Raw genomic sequence first — 22,368 nt, 5'->3', positions numbered from 1 at the left:
CCCCGTGCGCCTGGGCTGGCGGCCCCCACCGTCGGGCCGCGCTGGGGCCTGGCGTCGGGAAAGCTGGGCCCCTGAAACGCTGAACCGAGAGAGATGTGGGCTTCTGGGAGGGTGAAGGGATTTCCAGCACGTCTGTTATACCGTGCGTGTTTGAAGTTGTGTGGAAAAAAGCTACTTGGCCTCACATTAAACCTGCCTTTACCAGGCTGTGGAAGGAAGTAATGTACATTTTCTGTGAGGCTCTTGAGCGTCAGGAACAAAATTAAAGGATCGCGGTGAACACTCCTGTTGATCCTTAGAACAAAAATTTTTTTTCTTGGGTAGTCCAGATGTTCTCATCAGCAAGAAAATGCTAATCATTTCAACAAATGGTGATGAAGTTGATTAAGTTTTGCAGAACAAAAAGCCCCAAGCCTCTCAAGCCATCTTTAAGAGTAGGTTGAAGGGGTGGTGAAGCATGACTGGAAAATCCAGTAAAGCTGGCTCCTGATTTGGTATTCACTTTCATTGCTGTGTTGACTTCAAACTCTGAATGGAAGATGATATTTACTTAAGCTCAGTGACATTAAGTCCGTTAATATCTCTTCCTTTTTGTGCCTTTGCAGGGGAAGAAGTTTAACTTTGGGAAGATTCTCTTCAGCAACACCACCATTTTCCTGAGATGTAAGTGGTTACAAGGGATTAACCTGCTCTCTCTGCTGTTTGACACCCCCCCTGCTTTAACATTTGCGACTTAAAACACTGTGAAGTGTTTAACTGCACTGGTTTCATCCTAGCACTGGATGAAAGGCATAGCTCTGACACGGTTGGGTGTGTTAACAGTCTTGAAGCTCCCCAATTGTGATCTGTTTAGGCTGTAGCAGAAATAAATGGTTCTATTCAGGCCCTCTGTGGAGAGGGCAAGATGGGCAATGGGAGCACCACTTCATTTCAGATAGCAGGTAGTCAGGCATGGGATGTGCTGAGTCCTGCTGTGAGGTGTGCTTTCCCTATATAAGATATGCTAAATTCCTCCAGCTGGGAGATCTGGTGCTGACTGGGTCAGGAGCTGTTTGTATTGCAGGGTGACTGATGCCAGTGTGCAGGAGGCAGTGCTTTTTGAGGGCCTGTTCCTTTTTAGCTGGGTGCTTCTGGGAGTGTGGTAAGGGAATGTCATTGCACACTATGGCGGAGCTCTCTTGAGAGCTGTTTTCTCCTACTGATCACAGTGAGTGAGTGTGCTACAGAGCAAACACGTTTGTAGCCTTCCTGTTTGTTCTTTCTATTCATTGCTCTTTGCTGTTCTGGCCAGGGCTATGGATTATGTAAGTTACTGCCCAAAGGAAAGTTTCTGTAAAATACCCTTTTGCTTGTGAAAATGGGGACAGCATTTAGATGGCCACTAGATGATGTAGGTGACTTGTAGAAGTGACTAGCTGATTTAGAAAGGCTTGAAGTGTTTCCCATGCACCGTGAGCGCTTTAAGGGGTTGTTTGCCTCAGTTCTTACCATGGTGGGGGGGAAGCTGTTTGATTGCCAGCTGCTAATTGAGTAGTTATGCAGTTACAGTGCCTGTGAATGCCTTTCTGCACTTGTATCAAACAAGGAAATAAAAGTCACTTTAGAGACAATTAGTGGGATCTGAGCCATTGTCACTTCAAGACTTAGTTGCTGCAGTGATTGTGCTCTTTTTTTTTAACTGAGAAAATTAAGGTATCATGAGGATTAGCTGATGCTTCTTGATGAAACTGCATATTGCTGTGCCCTATTATGTTTAGTACTTAACTTACTGATTTTCAGGTTTAATTTCAGATACCTGCCTTTCTTGGGACAGTGTTTCAAAGGGAGTTTGTTAAAGTGCCTCCATTAATCCCACATGAATCTGAAATAGGAGGCTAGTATTAAAGTGGTTATTAGTGAAGGTTTTCCCACTTGTCAAGTGTAGCTCAAATGCTGACTTTTGTGGCTTGCAGCAAGACAATTGCCAAGTGTGCAGCTGCAGGATCAAAATGTAGAAATCTGATGCTTGGGGAAAAGGAGGGGGTGGGGTTGAAAAGGCATTTGGAGCTTTGGTAGGTGTTAGGCTTTCTGGTCTAAAGTTTAATAGAAATAGTGCACTCATACTAACGTGGCATCTAAGATGTGGGTCCCCACAGTGAAGTGTGTGGTAAGTCTAATCATGAGGTGTACAGCTGAAATAACCACGGGAAGGAAGGAACTAAGGCATGGAGAAAATAAAATTTGTTTGTTGCAATACAGGTTTGTAGCAGATCTGGCAGTAAGAATTCGATCTCCTGGCTTCTGATGTGGGCTTCAACTACACTGTGCTGTCAACCTTTAAACAGGCATTAAGCCTTAAAATTCTTTAGTGAAGACACCTGTTTTACATGGCAGTGTGATTAAAAGATTTACATGAATTTAGATAATGAATCACTGAAAGAGGAAGGAATAATGGCTAGGAACTTAATTTCAGTTTCTCAGCCGAGATGATACTTAAACTGCATCTGATACTGGGAAGCTTCAACTTTATATATTGTTTCTTTTCTGCCCGTGTGGAAACTGGTCTCTCTTCTTTTGTTTGCTGTCTATTGCCTCTTCTGTGGTGTTTGTGTGGACAATATGACCCTTCTTGCCAAGTTGCCAAACATGATTGCTCATGGGTTGTTCATGTTTTTGATGAGCACCTGCATCTCCTTCTCCACCTCCTTCTCCTCCTGTTTCTTTCTTGATTTTTGATTTATTTTTGTGTGTGGTGTATCTGATGCTTTCTGCTTCTGACTGGGAAGACTGCCATTGGTGTTTAGTATTGTCAATAATGAATTTATTTTTACCTACTACTTTCCTTAAGTGCTATTCTAGAAGGCATCTGTTTTCCTGTCTAGGATCATGGTAGAAATCCTGCTCTCTGTATATGAGTACAAAGACTGCATTTGGGTTGAATGCTGCTGGTTTTGTTTGAAGGCTAAGGAACTTAGATTTCCATACTGCTGAATTCAATAAATGCCATGGATGCCTTTTCTGTCTTTTAGAGTACTTCCTCTTAAAGGTTTCTGTAATTTTGATGTTTGCAGATATTGGCGGATTGTTCCAGTCATGGCTTGTTTTATCTTTAGTTGGTGTTACTACTGAACGTAGAGTTTCACTAATCTTATTTATTTTTAATAGGTGAAAATGTATTTAAAATGTATTTTTGAATCCCTCCTATTTTTTGGTAGCACTTTTTTGAGAGGTTCCTCGTTTGATCAATTTTATCAGAAGAGCCTTTGTCTTCTGAGAATTTGCCATCTACCCATGTCATTGCAGTGCTTGTGTTGCCTCTTAGTTTCTTTGTTGTGCCCTCTGCAACATCTAGGGCTATGTGGAGAATGTATGCCTGGTTTTCCTGCTTACCAGAAGGCATCATAAGGAAGCTCTTATTTTTTCAGTGATTGCATTCCAATCTTTTTTTTTTTTTTAAATCTTTGGTATTAGAGACTCACTTGTTGAGTTTTTATATACTTGCTTTAGTAGTCATATGGTTTAAAGTGGGATTAGTCAGTTAAGACTCCATGGCAGGGTCTTTTTTCTAATTGCATTTTTTTACCTGCAGTGGTCAATATGGAAACATTCATCAAAAGCTCTGTACATGTAACAAATTTGTGGGTGTCTAGTCTGAGATGAATGTTGCCTGTGAAGGTATGGGGACTTCTTAGCCACTAGAAACATGCTGTCAACTCAAAAGAGTTTTGCCATCTGTTGACTGGCAAAACCTAAACATAATCGTCTAAATGGCTCTTCCAAGATGATGAATAATCACTGCTCATTTTGTTTACGGGTGAAGCTTACCTTCTTAATGTCAAATTCTCTTCATCAGGCTTTAGTTTCAGAGTGAGACTTGAAACACAAAAATCACACAATCTTTCCTGAGTGGGTGGGAGAGAGAAGTCTTGTGTTTCATTTTTCATGCATGTTGTTCTCTAATAAATCAAAGTGGAAAGTTGTCTTATTGCTGTTTTAGGTAGCATTGCAGCTTTGACAGAGTAAGCTAATGTATAGATGGCTTGTTTGTCTTTTGGGAGTGGGGGTGTGGCTGTTGACTTGCAAAATCTTAACTTTTTATTTATTTTCTTGGTGATGGTATTGGTATATTTAAATTATCTGTGCAAATTGCCCTTAGTATTAAGCTGTTCCTAGCTCTCTCTACCTGCTGTGTCCCCCACATATCTTGGAAAGGGAGATCCTTTTGTGTGTTGTAATCACCGGGAGTCACTGCTGTTCTCTTGGTATTTGCAGTTGCTGAAATATGCCTGATTGTCTTGAAAACAAAAAGTTTCCAAATGATCTTCAGCTCTAACAGAATTGTGTAATGTTATAATGGAATTCTGTTTTCCACATGCTTCTTTCTTTCACTGAACAGTAATGGATTACTTGAGGAAAATGTTTTTCTATTGTTTTGCTTTCAGTTTAGTGTTTAAAATAAATATAATGATGGTAGTTTGGCACAGAATGGGAGGAAAAGCATGGCGGGTAGAGGGTGTCTTACATGTTCTTATCTGGTTTTTTTTTTCAGTTGAAGGGGATGAAAAAGCTTGTGATCACTCCCAAAGTTACAATGTTACTTGGTACTTAAGATATTCTGACTGCTACAATGAAGTCTTCAACTTTGGGGTAAGAATTGTGTGGAAAAACATGGACTATGATTTTTAGGGGTAAGCAGATCTGGGGGTGATGGGATTGGAGATGCGTCACTTGCATCCTCATCGCTCTTTGGGCTTAAAAGACACACTCCTCCATTGGAAGATAACAAATTTCTGGATCATTGGGAATGGCATGGAAAGGAATTGATCCACAGCTTGTTGGAATTACTGGCTTGTCTGGGTTTTGGATAAGGTGGAAGTGTTTATCAGAATTCTTCTAAACCCAGAAGCTTAAATAAGTGCATTGACTCTAAACTGAAGTGTGTGAGTTTATGGTAGATGAAAATATTATTTACAACAATGCTTAATGACAGCAAATAGAAAAAATTGAATATTTTCATTTTTAGTCTAAATTCTGTTCTTTATGGACGCACATTGCAAGTATTGGTGATTTATACAAAATGTATAGTGTTTCTATCAAATGTGGTAGAACACAACTGACGTTAAACTGTGGCTTATACCATGTAACACCTTTTCCATGTTTACTTAAATATTAATTATGACGGTTGTAACTACTAACCTAACATGATACTGAGGTCTTTAATCTTTAATATAATAATGCAGAGTTTGTTTGTGTAGACTGAAGTTTATGCTGGCTGCCGCACCTCCCAATGCAGGAATACTGGGATTTAATTTTTTTGTTTGTTTTTAAATTAGGTATTAAGTCTTACTCAAAGCCTGTATGGGGGTTTTTTGCCTTTTTTCTTTTCTTTGTCTTTTTTTTTGACGAAGAATAGTCTTGTGTGGTCTTGATGGCCTTTATTTTATTAAATTCTGTTCAAGAGTGTGTGCAGAGGGAAGTTATGGTGCTTTCCAGGTCTTGCAGCTGCCTACTGAGATAAACCATTTGATATATTGGATGCTAACCTAAGTTCTGTTCTGTGTTTGGCAGGATGAACAGGCAGACTACTATTTTGGGGCTACGTCTGAAGAGCATCCGGGTTGGTCAGGATACTACGCCACGGCTTCGCTCGTCTTTCCAAATTGCTCTGAGCTCTTCAAGCCTCAGGTATGGGTAGAAACTTCACAGTTTGCTCTGTTTTCTCATGCGATATACAGAGAAGGTGGTAGTTCCTGTTAGATGTATTAGCATCCTATGTAAGTATCACTGTAGGTTGGGAGGTACTTGTTTTTATCTGTTTATGACAACCAAACCACAATGATGATTTCTTAATTTTGCTTTACTTCTGGGTTGCTATTCAACATCTGTCCCACCATTGAGGGGGACCCCCCCCTCCCCCACTGTATAGTTCAGTGCTTCTTAGTGCTTCTTTTTGTTTGTGGTTCTGTGTCCTGAATTTCTTTCATTTACAGAAGGCTACTGCTAGTTGAGTAGAAATGTGACTCTCTGGCAGCAGAGCGGGAGCTCCCACTAAGTTTGGATTGATAAAGGACTGGCATTTTTTGCTCAGATAATGTTCATTTTGTAATAATGGAAATGAAAGTGTGTTGGGAAATGGGTTCCTTAAGCACTGATAGCAGGTTAAAAATGAAAAATAAGTAGTGCTAAAACACGTTTGAAACAAATCAAATGGAAGAGAGAAGACAATGCAAAACAGCATAGGGAAGTAACATGCAAATGTAGGCTCTACACCAGCTGTATATCACCAGGCGCAGCTGTGCAATCATACTAATGACAGTATCAATATAACATGCTGTCTTTCTTTAATGGTGTGCTTAAGAATTCAAGGCAAATTGTGCAGTGTTGCATCTGTATTCAGCCATTTCTGATTTAAACAAGGGGTTATGGATAGAGAATATTGGGAAATGTCTCATAACTATCCTAGTGTTGTGGTTTTTTTGTTTGTTGGTTATTTTTTTAAGAAAAAAGATATGTCTAAAGGTGACTTGAAAAGGTTTTTTGCATGTTTGCATGTCTCTATTCCTTTGATATGCGAAGATGGCTTGAAAGGTTTTTTAAAATAATTTGTATGCTGCCTGCTTTTTATGTTTAATAATATGAGAAATGTCAGTTGTACTTCTACTTGGTTTTATAGAAGAGAACTTGTGGGTTTAGCTGTGTAATGTGAACCCTTGCATCTTAACTGAATGTTCAGGTTGGTGAAGCTGGGGTTTTAAATGTCTTTAAGTGACTTTTCCTCCAATTCCTCTGAAAAGTCTACTGAAATCTTAACAAACGATACTCCTCTCATACTAATTTCTGAAGTTTCACAGAAATTTTTCCTTATGATTGTTCAGCTTTTTTCTTGTGGTATAGCAGTTTCACTAGATTGCAAGTCACCATAGCTCAGGAGAGTTGGCAAAATCTGGATCTCTAATAGGCACCCACTCATCTAGGGACCTTTTTTGCATAGACTAAGGCAGAAATCTCCAAATCTTGTTTCAGTCTGTGTAGACTTCATCTACTAAATGGAGATAGCCAACCCATTCATATTTGGAAAATAAAATTGACTTTACTACTGTCATGTCTGTGGGCCCAGTTCTAAGAATAGACACCTGTTGTCTGAGGGGGTGAAAGCAACTCTCAAATGACAAAATACTAATCTAAGTATTCAGGACTCCCTCCACAAATGGGCAGTTGTTTGATTTGGAAAAATGAAAGCTCTTTAATACAGCTGTTCAGAGAATCCTTCATTATAATCAAGTTTACTGGAAGCTGTTCTGGTAATGTCATGTTAATATAAAGTGCCTATAAATGCTGTACCTTTCTTATATCTTGCAGATTTTCTATAAAGAATTTGTTCATCCAGAGCCTCTCTCACCTGAGAAACAAGAGGTAAATTTTTTTTTTTCCTTCTAATGAGTGAGTATAGGCATGGAAGAGATAGTTTTGGCATATTGATTTATCCATTTTTCTGTTTTTCTTTAAGGGCTTAAAAGATAAGAAAGAGAGCGGAGGAAATCACACAATGGCGGCAGATAAAACTGTATGTATATTGAATTTAAACATGGCTTGGAATCCAGCAGTCTTAATTTGTTTGGGTTTTTTTAATTTATATTTCTTCTTATAAGAAATTACTGGTAGCATTTACAGGAATGGTGCAATAATTTGTTTTTTTTGGCACCTGGATTTTTTTTTTTAGCTTGAAACTAGGTAGCGCTGTGTGGAAAAACAGAAAACAGAGTAACAGAAAGAGAGTAACTGCTTTTTCTATATGTCAAACATAGAACTCATACCATTCAAATGGATGGTATAAATTAAAAATAAATTTCTTTTTTCATAGTAACTTAAAGTAATCATTGATATGATCTGTTTTAAGTCGTGACTAATACTTAGAGATTACATTTGGTTTCATCTTTAACTAGTCAGTCTTTTAAAACATTGTACCTAACAAGTTGAGTGATATACTTTTGATTTTCAAATCTGTTAGTATTCTTATTACATATTATATTCAAGCTTTAACCAGGAACGATTGTCAAAATAACTTCAAATTGAATGTCCTGGATGCCAGCACAGAAAATGCATTTAACTCCCTGTGTATTTACAGGGCCATTTACCTTAAAGCTAAAGCATAAATAGCTGTGTGTGCAATTGTGAAATAAGGAATCAATACAGCAAGTGATGGAGATATTTTAAAGGCAAAATTGGTGTATAAAAAATATATCCATTTTCTTTTAAGTTCACTGTGTTTTTACCCAAGTCTTGTAATTTCAGTCAATATCAGCATAAACTCTTTTTTTGATACATAAAATTCTGTTGGCTTTAGCTCCTGTAGTCAGGAGGTTTCTTAAAAGAAATGCATGCTCTTAATACTGAAATTCTCTTGGAGAGGCTGTTATAAAAAAAGTCTTTGTGGTAGTTCTGCAGTGGTCAAGTGAGTGGCATACATGTAGATAGTCAGTTTTAACCTTAAAGCTCTTGATAGATATTGCAGTTTCTGAGATGCCTAAAACTTCTTCAGTTGTGGAATTAACAGTTTTGTATGCTGGAACTAAAGAAATCTCTGGTTTCTTTTATGGTGCAAATATTTATCTGGGCAAGCTTCCTCTGTTAGTTCATTGGCAGGGTTTGAGTCTTATAGGTATGAGAGCTGTTGCAGGGGTGGTAGTAGTTTCCACAGGAAATGACTACTATGGAAATTTTTTACTTCTCAACTACCTCTTCTATCTTACACTATACAATTCAGCCTTCAGCAGGGAGCCGAGTTATATGTAGCTGTGCTGTTGCCAAACAACTGATTTCAGGAGGAAAGAAGTATCTCTGTGATGGTGCTAATGTTTCTAGACTGAAAACAAGGAATAGGATGCTTTGCTGAATTCTTTGTAGCTTTTGCAGTACATTTGAGATGACTCTTGCAGTAAGCTACTATTAAATTTGCAAATAAGCTTGGATCACCTCCCAGCTCTTTGAGGCTTTTTCTGGATTCAAACAACTAAATTTTAAGTATTTTGTCTAATAAATAGATTAAAAATTTACATATCAAATATTTATTAACAAGTTTTAGGCCTGGGAAGAGATAAACTTTATTTTTACATGGAAGATATCACCCGTTCTTTTTTGTGTCGTCTTGACTATGCACTGTCTACATGTAGACATTTGATTTTCAGACAATGAATGCTGTTATCAAAACTTGGCGAGATGGGCCGTATATATTTATTGTGCACATTGGAATTACAACTGCGAAGGATTCTACTACCAGAGTTAAAAGAATGGAGAAAACAACACCTTCCTCATATCAAAATAAGCCCTTTACAAGTAAGATAGCTGTTTATATAGTAAGCTAAAAATACAGTGCCATTTTTTATGTATACCAGTCCGAGTGTATTCTAAGGTACTTTTAATATATACTGTATAGTTCACTTTCATAAGACATATCTTTCACTTCACATAGATGCAAGTATTACCTACTACAACTCTTTCTTATGATAAGAAAATAGGTGATTGTTCGTTTCTTGAAGATCCTAAGGCTGTTGGTCTGTCAGTTTAATGATGGAAGTAAAGAAGAATCTCAAGCAATTTTGAGGCTTGGTGTTGTGTTTCAAAAATGTCCAGACCCACACAGTGATTTATATTAATAAGCTCAAATAATGTAGATGTGTTTCAAAAATGTCCAGACCCACACAGTGATTTATATTAATAAGCTCAAATAATGTAGAATGCAAAGATCATAATTATATTGAAATTATATTACAGTATATCTGACAGTGCCTTGATAATCTATCCAAACTTTAGAGAAGTTTGAAAATCCCCTTAAAAAGTTAACTTTTGTGTGTTTCTGAACTTTCCTGTTACATGTGAATCTCCAGCACAAATTACTTCAAGTAGTGCCATGAGTTACTTGGTAATGGAGCGTGTAATTTTAATTGCATGCTTTTAGCTGAGTGTGTTATGAGTCTTAACTTTCTTTGATTAAAGTGCAAGTTAAATTTAAAAGCTATGTGAAGATTTGGAATTTCTTTACGCTTGAGTGAGAATCAGTTAAGTACTTTATCCTGGCTTCTTCCTTTTGGTTCTTGTTTAATTTGGTTATTGGATTGTCTTTTGACAGTGACAGTAGAACTGAAGGGGCCATATGAGTATCTCTCACTTGCAGACTATCCTCTGATGATTGTAAGTAAAACAGCTTTTCTTTGACCTATAAAGTTGTCAGTTGATTTGAATCTCAATTAAATACTCTCCTTCCATACTTGAGGAAACACAAAGCCAGTGTCTCAGAATAAATAATTTAGCAGAAAAAAAAAAAAAATCACAACATGATAATATTTAAATGAATATCTGGGTTTCTTTTTCAATTCCAGATTTTTGGCTGACCTAAAGCTTGGTCAAAACCTGAGTTTGCTGGAAATTAACTTTTGAGAGAAGTCAAATTATTTGAACAGAGAGATTACAACCATCAGTTGCTTATCTCTGTTCTGTGGAATTGTGTGTAAAGGTATTTGCAGAGTACTGTAAATGAACGATGAAGTTAGTTAGTAATACAATAATATGTGAGAAGGGGCAGAGTTTCTAGTACTTGATGATTTGCCTGAGCTCTTACCTGAGTTTTTGAAAGCTAGTAGCACTTGATATCTTCCTTAGAAAAATTGCCTGTGAATGAATTGGCAGACTGCTCTTCAAGAGAGAAATTGCTCAGAAATTCAATTACTCTGATTCCCTTTGGCAGTGAGAAATTAGACTGTCACTGTAAAAGAATCCAGAGAAGTCAAATGAAGTAATGCTTGTTTCTAATTCCTTTTGTATATAAAAACTTCAGAAGTTGCTATACTCGGCGGGAAAATAGAGCTGTCTTACAGCTGTGGAATAGAAACAAGGAAATGATTTTTCTGGGTCTGAGGTTCCTATTTCTTGCTTCTTTTTGTGTAATAGTTTTTCATGGTGATGTGTATTGTGTACGTATTCTTCGGGGTTCTATGGCTTGCGTGGTCAGCCTGTTACTGGCGGGATCTCCTGAGGATCCAGTTCTGGATTGGTGCTGTCATCTTCCTAGGAATGCTCGAGAAAGCAGTTTTCTATGCAGAGTTCCAGAATATCCGCTACACAGGGGAATCTGGTAGGTAGCAATTGCAGTTTGCAGTTTAATTGATGGGTTATAGCACTAATGGCTTATGCTAAATTGGGGTGACAGATGCATATTAAGTATATGATTACTTGAGAATTGTTTCAAAACAAAGAACAGGGAATGAGAATTTCTGCTTTTTTTTTTAATATATTGTAAATATGATGATCTGTGCTCTTCTAAAGCTAAAGTGCTGTTGCTTTCTCTGTCTCCTGAGTGTAGTGTTTTAGGGATGTAAAATGCTAGATTCTGGAGAGTATTCACTGTAGTGTTGGCTTGAAGTTTAAAATAGGACTTCCTACATGTAGCTTGTAATTAATTTCTGACAATTGGTATCGGCCTTGGAAGGAGACTTTGAAACTCCTTGTTCAACATGACAGCATTGCAGATGACTTTTGGTATTCAGCCCATAGCCTGATAATCCATCTTAAGCGATTCTCTCCACATAAAACTTTGGGACTCTGGTTTTGAGTTTTTAGGGTGGATGCATACAAACGAAACTCTGCAAGTAAAACTTCACTATGATTTTGTTAATTGGCCACACTCATGGTACAGAAGGTTTTGTTGGTTGACCTGTTCGGAAAATCATCCAGGCTGATCTTACAGATAAATGTTTTATGGATCATTTACTCTCCACTTTCTATGGATGTAAAATTTTTCAGTAGCTTTTCTTTATGCTGACTTATCTTTTCTGAAAGCTTACTCCAGATGTAGGTAATAAAAAGATTATACACTTAATAGCTTACTTTCTGAAAATAATTGTGTCTGCTCTCATACTACAATTGCATGTAGTAGTTAATAAAACAGAAATTACATTTTAATAACCTACCTTCCTCCTTTTTGCTTTTGGTAGTTCAAGGAGCAGTAATACTGGCAGAACTGCTTTCTGCTGTGAAGCGCTCATTGGCTCGAACTCTAGTCATCATAGTCAGCCTGGGATATGGGATAGTCAAGTGAGTAATTCTGTTACAGGTTTGTTGTGTTCTATTAAAAGGCTTTTCACTGTTGGATTTTAATAACTTAGGACAGTATTCATCTCCCTCTACTTTGCTACTTAAAAGGTACGTGCTTTAGTTAAGTGCTGTAAAGGTCTAGACTTCTTCACTAGTCAACAGAGACATACAATTCCATGTGGTGGTTACTCTTCTTCCCACCCCCTTCCATGTACCACTGTTGGGTAGGTTTCTGAGTCACTGTTGAGATACTCCACTGACTGGAATGGGAGCTTTATATGCCTTCCTTCTGGGCAAGGGGGTGCTTGTAGAAATGGGGGAGGTCAAGAATCACTGATAGGGAAGGGGTCTGCTTTAGGAGGCTTCTGCTGCCAAGATTTCTCTGTCTTTCCCCAGCTGTATTCAATGGTAAAACAACATGCTGCGTGGTAGTGAAAGCTTCTAGCAAGTGTGGGTATGCTGGAGGAACTGGTGAAGAAGAGGTGGGCTGAGACTTCTTCAAATATTTGTAAAAAGCTAAACAGGTTAACTAGGAAACAGGACTGTTACCAATCTCTTCCTTAGTCACATCATACCATAAGACAAAATGAACAGTAAGCTTCAAGCACCATAATAAAACTATTTCAGAATCTAGAAGTGGCTTGTCACAAGGACCTTTTACTCACATGCCTCATGCCTTATATTAGACTCAAGTTGATGTGTCTTCACTTTTTTTCCCCTCTTAATCTAAATTTCACTTTGTTTTCCTACAGGCCTCGCCTTGGAGTTACTCTTCACAAAGTAGTTATGGCTGGAGCCCTTTATCTATTATTTTCTGGCATGGAAGGTGTTCTTAGAGTCACAGGGGTCAGTAATAACTGCTTGAATTTCCCCATATGCCACAGATGATACTGGCTTTATTTACTTATATGCTGAGGGAGAAACCCAGGGCTATGCTGAAAGAAGGGAACAGAGACAATGAAGTGGTTAAACTATGAGACTGTTGATATGGATTATTGACAATTATTTTAAGTTTGATGTCCTCTCTATTTATCAGGCTGTAATTCTGTGTATTTTGAAATAATTCTAATAGCTTTCTGATTAGTCAGGTTTTAGACACTATATTCTTCCTGGACCCTTGTGTTTAATACTTCGGATTAGGTAGGGCTACTTGCAGACACAAACGTACAGCTTGGGTCACCTGCCCGTGAGTCTTAAAAAACAAAAAAAAACCAAACAAAACCACACTACCACTCCAGTTTTGGAGGCTGTACCTGGGGAAGTGCATGTGAGTGGTGCTGCTACTTGCTTCATTAAGAAGTGCATCTCAGGGTGTAGCTTTCTGTTGTTCTGGTTTTTGTATTTTTGGATAAGGTATTTAACATGTCATATATTTGATACTTTTTCAGTTTTTCTATGACACTGTGGCTCTGATAGCAAACTTGGCCCTGTCCATGATTGATGCCTGTATTATTTTGTGGATATCCTTTCATAAACTGCAGAACGTTACAAGCTTATTCACAGCTTATTATTTCTGTCTTATACTTAAAAGGAATAAAACGTGATTTGCTTGTTTCAGTTGGGACTTTGATAGTTTTTGATGTACACACAAAGGCAATTTTTGCCATCTTCAGTCAAACTCATGGTTGCCAGTGGAGCATTCAGTTTGTCCATGGAGAGTGTAAAAGATTTAACTACTACATTTCTAATAAGCTGATTGCTAGTATTCTGTAACGGAAGTGGCCAGAGCATGTTGTCGCAGCAATCACCTCAGCAGAGGCTCCTTTTAGTGGTGCTAGATTGACTTAATCTGGAAAACTACTTTCTGGTGGAGAATTGAGAACTGACAATGTAGTATTGTCAGTTCCCCTCTGTGCATTGGGCTAAACTCTTTGTTCAAACCCTCTGCTTCTGTAATAAAACTCAGAAGCATTGTGGTGGATACTTGTGGTTTCTCATAAAATAGCCTGACCCTCCTCACTTCTTCTGTACCTTGTTTCCTTTTCAGTTTGTTCTTATTGGCTCTCTCTTTGTCTCTAGGCCCAGAATGATCTTGCCTCCTTGGCTTTTATTCCCCTGGCTTTCCTAGATACTGCCCTGTGCTGGTGGATATCCTTCACTATTTTACTTGGTGGGGTGTGTTGTCTTTCAGATTTGTTTTTTTGGGAGTCTTTTTGGCTGAACTTTTTTTTTAAATCAGCTTCAAATATATGTTCTTTCTACTTCCGGTAAAGTTAATAGAACCTCTGTAATTGAGTGTTCAGGTACAGCCAGTGCAAGGAAAACTAGGTAACCAGTAGATATCTGTGTTAGAGCAGCTCCTGAACATAGACTGGTTAAGTCTGTCTGTTATCAGTCTCTGATTGTTGAAGTATGAAATTAATTTATTCTAGTGTAGACTGTAACAATACCATAGTAGTAGCCTTTTGAGAACAGACTTGGTTTATGTTTTGGAGAGAAGGTTTCTTAGCAACATCAAACCTAAAATTCTTTCTGTAAAATTTGAAGTCATCTTGAAGTAGTTAGGTGACAAAATGGGGCAGTGTTAACTTTTTGGTGTCTTGACATATTACATTCAAACAATCATAATCTTGTGTGACATTAGCAACTGCTGTCAAATGCCGAACTCAAAGCCATGTATAGCAAAATCCCTATAAAGTGTTTTTAGAGAAAGTCAATCACAAAACTCTATTTAAAATGTGAATAGCTTGCTGCCCAACCATGGTAACCCCAATTCTCTCCTACCATGATGTGTCTCCTAAGCACTTGTTTTATTACTGTGGAAATAAAATTGTAGGCAAAAGGGTGAAGACGTGTATGCACTGATTGGATTTTAACTCACTTCTAGTTCAGACTTGATGTTCCATTTATCAGAAATACATTTGACACTTTTCTGGAGGAATGGGCCATAGTCCAAAATAGATGCTTGGATACCATCTTTGTGTGACAAGAGTTCTAGGTTTAGATGACTAAATAACATGAAAGGGATGGATCCTGCCCTTTGGCACTTTTGCCATAGGATGAACTTTTCTACTGAGTCTGGTCTACCTTTTTAGAGGGCTAAGTGTCTGGGTGGGAGAGCTGTTGATCGTAAGATCAGTGTCCTCCTAAGTCTGTGACCAGTTTGTCCGTTCAGATGCTTTCCTTGACTTCCCATACATATTCATCAGCTTAACTCAAACAATGAAACTGCTAAAACTTCGAAGGAATGTTGTGAAACTCTCTTTGTATCGGCACTTCACCAACACACTCATCTTGGCAGTAGCAGGTAAGCAGAAAATTATGTTAATCAAATAAGAGCACGTGCCATTTCCAATATGGCTTGATTTGATCACTAAAGCAGACTTTTTGAGTTTGGTGACATTTCTGTAAATGCAAGCAAACTTGGTATTTCTAACTCTTGACCCATTTCTAATAGTGGGTCTATGCCAAGTATTGTATTGATACTTCAGAGGCAGTGGCTTTTTAGTCCTGATGTTAATAAGACCAATATTTCTATGCAGCTCCTCTAATGGAGCGCTTTTGTCTCTCTTAAAGCTGCCAGGGGCAACAGATTATTATCCTATGCTGTTAACTTCACAGAGGTAGTTTTTGCCAAAATCACAGTATCACTGTGTACTATGGGATTTTTAAGATGTCTGAAGACCAGATAGCCAAACACCAGAGTGATTCTTGGAAAAAGAGTATTCTTAGTATTGTAATATAATGCCCTCTGTATTCTGGAAGAATACCGATTGAGATTTTCTTTCCATTTGTAGTAGTGATGAACTGAACTTCAAGAATAAATCTGTTGGTGCTTCCAGGTGATCAGCTCATCTATTTAGAAATGCTATCCATACAATGAGTAGAAAACTTCTAAGCACTGTGCTTTTTTACTTAAACAAATAAAAGGGTGCATTCCTTTTGATCAACAGCTCTGATTAAATTCCTTGCAGCATCTGGTTTTAGTCATCCTAGAACACCTTAGTGAAGGGAAGTCTCATCTTCTAAAACTGTGGTGAGAGCATAGTTTGAGCATTGTCACTCTTATGGGTCAAGATCTGAATGCTTAGGCATTCAGGCAGGTCGGATGGTTCATTTACTTCAAGGTAGGCTTTATTTGTCAACTGATAATGAAACCATGGTTTGCAGACTAGGTGGAAGTAATATAAGAATAGTGAATGGGGATGAGGCTAAATACTTCATACTTGTTTTATGCCTTGTGTCTCTGAAGAACCAAGAACGTATAGTGGTCTGTGCCTAAACGACTGTATAAGGTCAGTGCAATAAATCAACCTCTTGTTTTCTAAAACTAAGAAATTGAATTCCAAGTATTCACTATTTAGATCTTTGCCCTTTGTTTGGGAAACACAGTCCTGTTAGTAGTATATTTGGATTAGCATATTTTGTAATAATAAACAGCTGCTTTGTTTTAATCTTGCAGCATCTATTGTATTTATCATCTGGACCACCATGAAGTTCAGGCTCGTGGACTGTCAGTCGGTGAGTTTATATTGAATGCTTTCTGCAATTGCTGCCTCTTGATAAGTGTAAGAGGAGAGATGGGGCATTCTGGAACAGATTTTTCTGTGGATTATGTCTGGAGTAATATACCACCATATGCTAAAATTCTCACTGTTGTGGGAAACGAGCCTGTCAGATGCCTATAGTTCACCCTTGGAAAGAGCTGAGGACATGGAGTCTCTTTCTTCACAACTTTTTCTATTTGTGCTGCTGTTTTCCTTGACAGGACTGGCAGGAGCTATGGGTGGATGATGCCATCTGGCGTTTACTCTTTTCAATGATCCTTTTTGTCATTATGATTCTGTGGAGACCATCTGCTAACAACCAAAGGTTCAGCTTTTCTTACCTCTTTCTAAAAATATTCGTTTTTGGGAATGCTTGTTTATCCAAAGAAGTACTGGTGGGTGATTTTTAGTTGCTGTATGTTGATCCATAAGGATACTAAGCAGTGTGTATATGGGCTTGAGGAAAAGTAAGTGTAGGAAGTCACATAAATAAAATTCAATCTGTTCCTGGTGGTGAACTTATTTAAAATGAAGTGACTTTAATTATTGATTATGTAGTTTAGCATAAGTCTTGAAAACAAAGAACTACACAGAATAATCAAGTCATGTGAATGTTGGGGTAATGAATCTCTTGAGTGGCAAGAGATGCTATTCTAAGATAGCTTTCATTCTTTCCCTCCTAAAGGTTTGCTTTCTCACCACTGTCTGAAGAGGAGGATGATGATGAGCAGAAAGAGCCAATGTTAAAGGAAAGCTTTGGTAAGAGAAACTTTTTTCCCACCTAATCTCAATGTTGAAGAGACAGTTCTGAGGAGGGAGTTCTCTTGCTCTCTGGCAAAAAGTTCATTACTGCTGTAAAAGCAGAGCCAATGCCTCCCTATTGCCATTGATTTATGCAGTTGTAGAGGAGACACTGGCTTTATGTTTAGTCTTTATGTTGCCTGTTTAATTCTGGGGTTTTCAGATGATGCTGAACATACTGCTACTGTTGTGGTTGCTTTACTGTGTCCACTGGACTTTGTTTTACTAAATATGTGAAGTCGTAGGTTTGGATCCAATCATGGTGATGGATATCCGAGGATCTCTCGGCTATTGTTGCTAAGCAGTGGTTTAGTTTGCAGCTCTCTTTTAAAATCCAGTTTATAAGTTGTGTAAAAGGTAGGGTGACATACCCACTGCTGCTGTCTGTCCACAAATCAATTCTGCTGGGATATATCAGTGCTGTTCCACTTGGTTAGGAGCTGAGGAGGAGTGTGTAATCCATTAGGTGCATTTGCCAAATCAGCTATATCTGGCTGTCTGCCAGGCTGGGAGATTCATGTTGCCTCTTGGCTCTTAAGTCAACCAAGTGGCTGCAGGTAAAACAAATTTCGGGAGTTGCATATGTATCAGAATGGTTGAGGTTGGAAGGGACATCTGGTGGTCATCCTATCCAAACACCCTGCTCAAGCAGGGTCACCTAGAACAGGATGCACAGGACCGTGTCTAGATGGCTTTTGAGTACAACGATGGAGATTCCACAGCCTCTCTAGGCAAGTATGTCTTTGAATTCTATGCTACTTATGTCTGGCTCAATGAAAAGGACTGGAAATTGATATTTCCTAGGCAAAATTCCAGGAAAACTAGGTACTCTACGTGTCAAGAAAAATACAACCCTTTCAAAGGGAAAGCATCGTCTTAATAACTTGTCTGTCTCTTTGGATTTGGTGAAATATTATGAATGAACACTCAACACTTTCACTTACAGTCTATGAACAATTACAGTTCAGTTATCCCAATCTTTTTTCCTCCTTTTGTCTTCAGAGGGAATGAAAATGAGAAGTACAAAGCAAGAACCAAATGGGAATGTAAAAGCAAACAAAGCTGTGAGTATGCCCTCCCTACCTCGAAGGATATAGATCCATCTTTGGTTGCCTGCCATATTTGCACAAATATGCAAAGTGTTCAGCCTGTAAGTGTGAGTGTCCTGGTTTGCTTCAGAGTGGAAGTGAGTCAAAGTATCATATGTTTACAGTACTGAAAAGAAAGTAAATACATTTTTTTCATCTAATTTCCTGTTAATTCAATGGAGGCTTTAGAATTCAGTCTGTTCTTTAGGAATGTTTGCACAATCCAGTATTGATAGAACTGTATAATGCTATATTCTGATAATACATTATTTTAACAAGTTTGTCAGGCTGAGAGGGAGACTGAGCCATATTTTAAATAAATTAATTGCGCTTCTAATTTGGCGATTTGTGATTCCTTACTCGAATGGGGTGGTGTGTATATTATTATGTAGCTACCTAAATAGTTTGCGTAGAACACTTAATATATCTGCATTTTTTCCGTGTGGCTTATAAGCAGAGGTAGTTTTGCATTCAGCTAGGAGGTAGAAAATATGTCTTGGAATCTTTTCATGGAATTCGTGCATAAATTTAAAAGTGTAAAGAACCTGTAGGAACTCATGATAATAGCAGTAATATTTTTGTCATTAATATTGTTTTTCTCAAAGGTGGCTTGCAACTGTATACTACTTATCTGAGGATAACATGAAAATCAAACTTTTCTATTTTGGGGATGGGGGGGGATCAGGAAGGGTCAGTTCTCCAACTTCAAAACAAGTGTGCTTGTGTTGTGAATTAGAGAGTGTTCATCAGATAAAAATGAGAAATCCTGACTACAGTTTAACTTACCTTTGCAAAATCTTGAGCTTTTTATAATAATTTTTCATCTATAACATCTTCTAAAGATAATGTTCTTTTGTGGGAGACTAGATTATGTAAATAATGAAAGTGTCCTGAGGGCCTGCTTTTCCTAGTCACCATTAGACTATTACAGAGTTGGCAGTAAATTATAGGTGGGTTTTTGTTTTTTTTTTTTCTTTTTTCTTGGAATGTGTTTTCTGTAATCCAGAAATCAAATTGAAGGTGGGTTTTCTGGGGTTTTTTTGAACTGACATTATAAATGCATTGGTTTTTGTCAAGTAGACTGAGAAGAAGGCTTGCATGTGACAGCATTTTGGGAAAACTGACTTTTATTTTCCATTTAATTTCTGTACTTGTAGCAGGAGGATGATCTGAAGTGGGTAGAGGAGAATGTTCCTTCGTCAGTGACAGACGTGTGAGTATTTTTATAGTCACAATAAAAGCATGTTCCTTGGACACAGGCACACAAATACATTAGAATGCCTTATAACTTGTATGCTCTACTTACATGAGCACATACTGAGTTCAGCCTGGAATTGGCCTCTGACTTCTTAGCATGCTTCCACTTGGCTTTATGCAGTCTGTCAGATTTACAGTTCATGCCACTTGAACACATGCTGACTTAAGGAACAATGTCTCGGACTGTGAAACCACACTGATTTGCACTTCACTAAAGTTAAAACTAAGCAAATAAATCCAGAAAACAAAGAATAAATAGACCCACTCTTTCTGTTCAGTGCTCTGAAAAGTCGTTGGAGTATCTTGCCAAACGTAAACCACTGAATAATGTCATTTAGTTCTCAACTTTATTTGGAATGTTTGTTGAGTCATTTATATGCTTCTGGCAATATAGTCAGCTATGTAGGCAGTCCATATCTATTCTGCTTTTAATAACTTTAATATCCTAAAAATGTCTGTGTCTAAATTTTTCATAGTGAAACAGAAGTTCACAGATTAACAAATCTGAACAGGCAATTTTGGCAGAGGCTCTGGATTTAAGTACAAAACTCTGTTTGAAGTTAGTTAAAGACAAGAAATCAGGTGAAGCTTCAAGAGGATGCAAAAATGCATTTTCTCAATTGAATTTTTTTTCCCAGTTTTAGTGCTTATTTTTTTAAGAATGGTAGGATTCCTTAAGAAAACAAGGACTAGACTAGGAAAGGACACTTTTGAGGTAGTCTGCTGCAGGGTTTTCTGTTCTTGAAAGTATGTTGATCGGGGTTGTGAAGAGATGAGATCCCAATAGATAGATGGAAGGTCTATTGTAGCTGAGAAGGCTATGGTACCAGTGTAACTTGTTTGATTTCTGGGATGTGTTTTTACAATATGGTCCCATATTGTAAATGTCTTCAGTGTAGTTCATCAGTGTTCCCATATGAATGATGCAGCTTATTTCATAGCAACTTGGAAATTGTTCAGTTGGTAATGGGAAGCTTAGGAAAAAAGAATTTTAATACTGTGAACATCATTGAGGATATTCCTTGGGCTCTTCCTCTTTTGTACGTCTTTCTGTAATTTCTATCTATTTAATTGAAAGGTCTATCTTCATTATTGCTCTCCTGTGCCCTAAAAAGCTTAAGGTGAAACATAAGGCTGAAAATGGTTGTCAATAATATGCTCTCAGTAGGTATTCTAATTCTCTTAACTATTTCTTCTTCTCCCTCCCCCCCCACCCCCCCGCAGTGCTCTTCCAGCTCTTCTGGATTCAGATGAGGTCAGTAAACCAATCTTCAGTTCAAATTAGTGTTCTGACATGCCAAAGGAGTCATGAGTCAACTGTTAAGGGCTTGGCTTATTAGAACTGGACTCTGATCTTGCCAGTGCAGCAGTAAAATACTACATGGGGGGGAAGGATAGTGGGGACAACTATGATACAACTTCTTAGAATACAAACGTATATTCTAAAAGTGTATTCTAGAAGAAGTGGTATATCTGCTGTGTAAGTTGGACTCCTGACCTAAAATGCGTAAGAGTGTGCATCTGTTGTGAATGTGCAAAGCATACCACCTTATTTCTCAATAATGTAAACCTATTGGGGGAAATGACATCATTGGGTATTTTATTTTCCAGGAAAGAATGATTACACACTTTGAAAGGTCCAAAATGGAATGAAGGAGTAGCTTTTTGCTATTGGAAGTGGAGACGCCTCTTTTAAAGTTGGTTGGTGGAGCAAGTGCATCCTGCTGATTTGTTTCTTGATCTTAGCCTTGGAAGTTTGATGCTTTATTGTCATCAGGCCGTCTTGCTGTGGAAGAAGTTCACAAGGACATTATAAACTTTTTGGAAATTCAAATTTACAAAGTTGCTGCAAGTTTGGATTTTTAAGCAATTTAAATGTGTACTATTCCGGCACCTTCTGTAACTTTTCAAATATTTAATCTGTGAAACTAAAATTCCTAATGTCTGCTTGAGGAGTTTATATTTCAGTGTTACAATTGACACTTAAAGGTGATGAACTGCCTGTACTTTTTTGGGGGGGAGGGTGGGGACAGATAAAAATAAGCACCGAAGAAACAACAGACCCGTTTCCTGGTAGATAATGGCTTACTGCTGTTGTATGTCATGTGTCCAACATGAATGAGAGGTTTTTAGAGAGAAGCTCCTGTTAATGAAGAAAACTAAGATGCCGGAAAGGAAATATTTGGAAAAGTTACAGTGATATGAGTTTTTAACAAAATCAAGTGCAATTTTATTCATAACACTGTGTAAGAAAGATTTTCTATTTTAAATGCCATTGAACCTATAGGTGACAGCTGCATAAAGCTAACATTTGCTGTTGTGGCACATCTCATTGCTGGCAATGTGGTGGATGCCTGGAAAAATGATTTGCCCCTACCTTCCATGTGTTGCATGATTTAATTAAAAAAAAACCACCAACAAAAAAACAAAAACCAAACAAAAACAAACATCACCAAACGCACTCCTCCACAAGTGCTATTTGACTACTCACATTAAGCAGATATTAACTACACATTTCAGCAGAACTCTTCTCCCTGCACATGTAACATCTCCCACTGAGAAGTCGGCACTCTTCTACGAGAAGATGGCGTTGCTTTCTAGAGGGTGCAAGCACTGCTTACCTTACTTGAAAGAGGCTTTGATGGGAGTATGCAGTGCTGGGATAGTTC

At 37.9% G+C, this 22,368-nt stretch overlaps 1 protein-coding gene across 1 annotated transcript; it reads left to right on the top strand.

Annotated features, from left to right (window-relative positions):
- Window positions 1-590: 590 nt before the first annotated feature.
- TMEM87A (transmembrane protein 87A) lies at window positions 591-21,628 on the top strand (the record flags this gene model as incomplete). Its single annotated transcript, XM_009578943.1, has 19 exons — window positions 591-663; window positions 4,529-4,626; window positions 5,548-5,664; window positions 7,339-7,392; window positions 7,487-7,543; window positions 9,165-9,312; window positions 10,106-10,167; window positions 10,924-11,107; window positions 11,967-12,066; window positions 12,819-12,912; window positions 14,086-14,154; window positions 15,205-15,313; window positions 16,469-16,527; window positions 16,775-16,878; window positions 17,239-17,312; window positions 18,357-18,418; window positions 19,600-19,655; window positions 20,924-20,954; window positions 21,311-21,628. Coding segments are annotated over 19 exons (1,593 nt in total), but the record flags the coding sequence as incomplete, so codon positions are not given.
- Between the last annotated feature and the right edge of the window lie 740 nt (window positions 21,629-22,368).

This window comes from Fulmarus glacialis, unplaced genomic scaffold (assembly GCF_000690835.1).
Source record: "Fulmarus glacialis isolate BGI_N327 unplaced genomic scaffold, ASM69083v1 scaffold30355, whole genome shotgun sequence".
Lineage (NCBI taxonomy): Eukaryota > Metazoa > Chordata > Aves > Procellariiformes > Procellariidae > Fulmarus > Fulmarus glacialis.
This window is presented reverse-complemented; position numbering and strand designations above follow the sequence as displayed.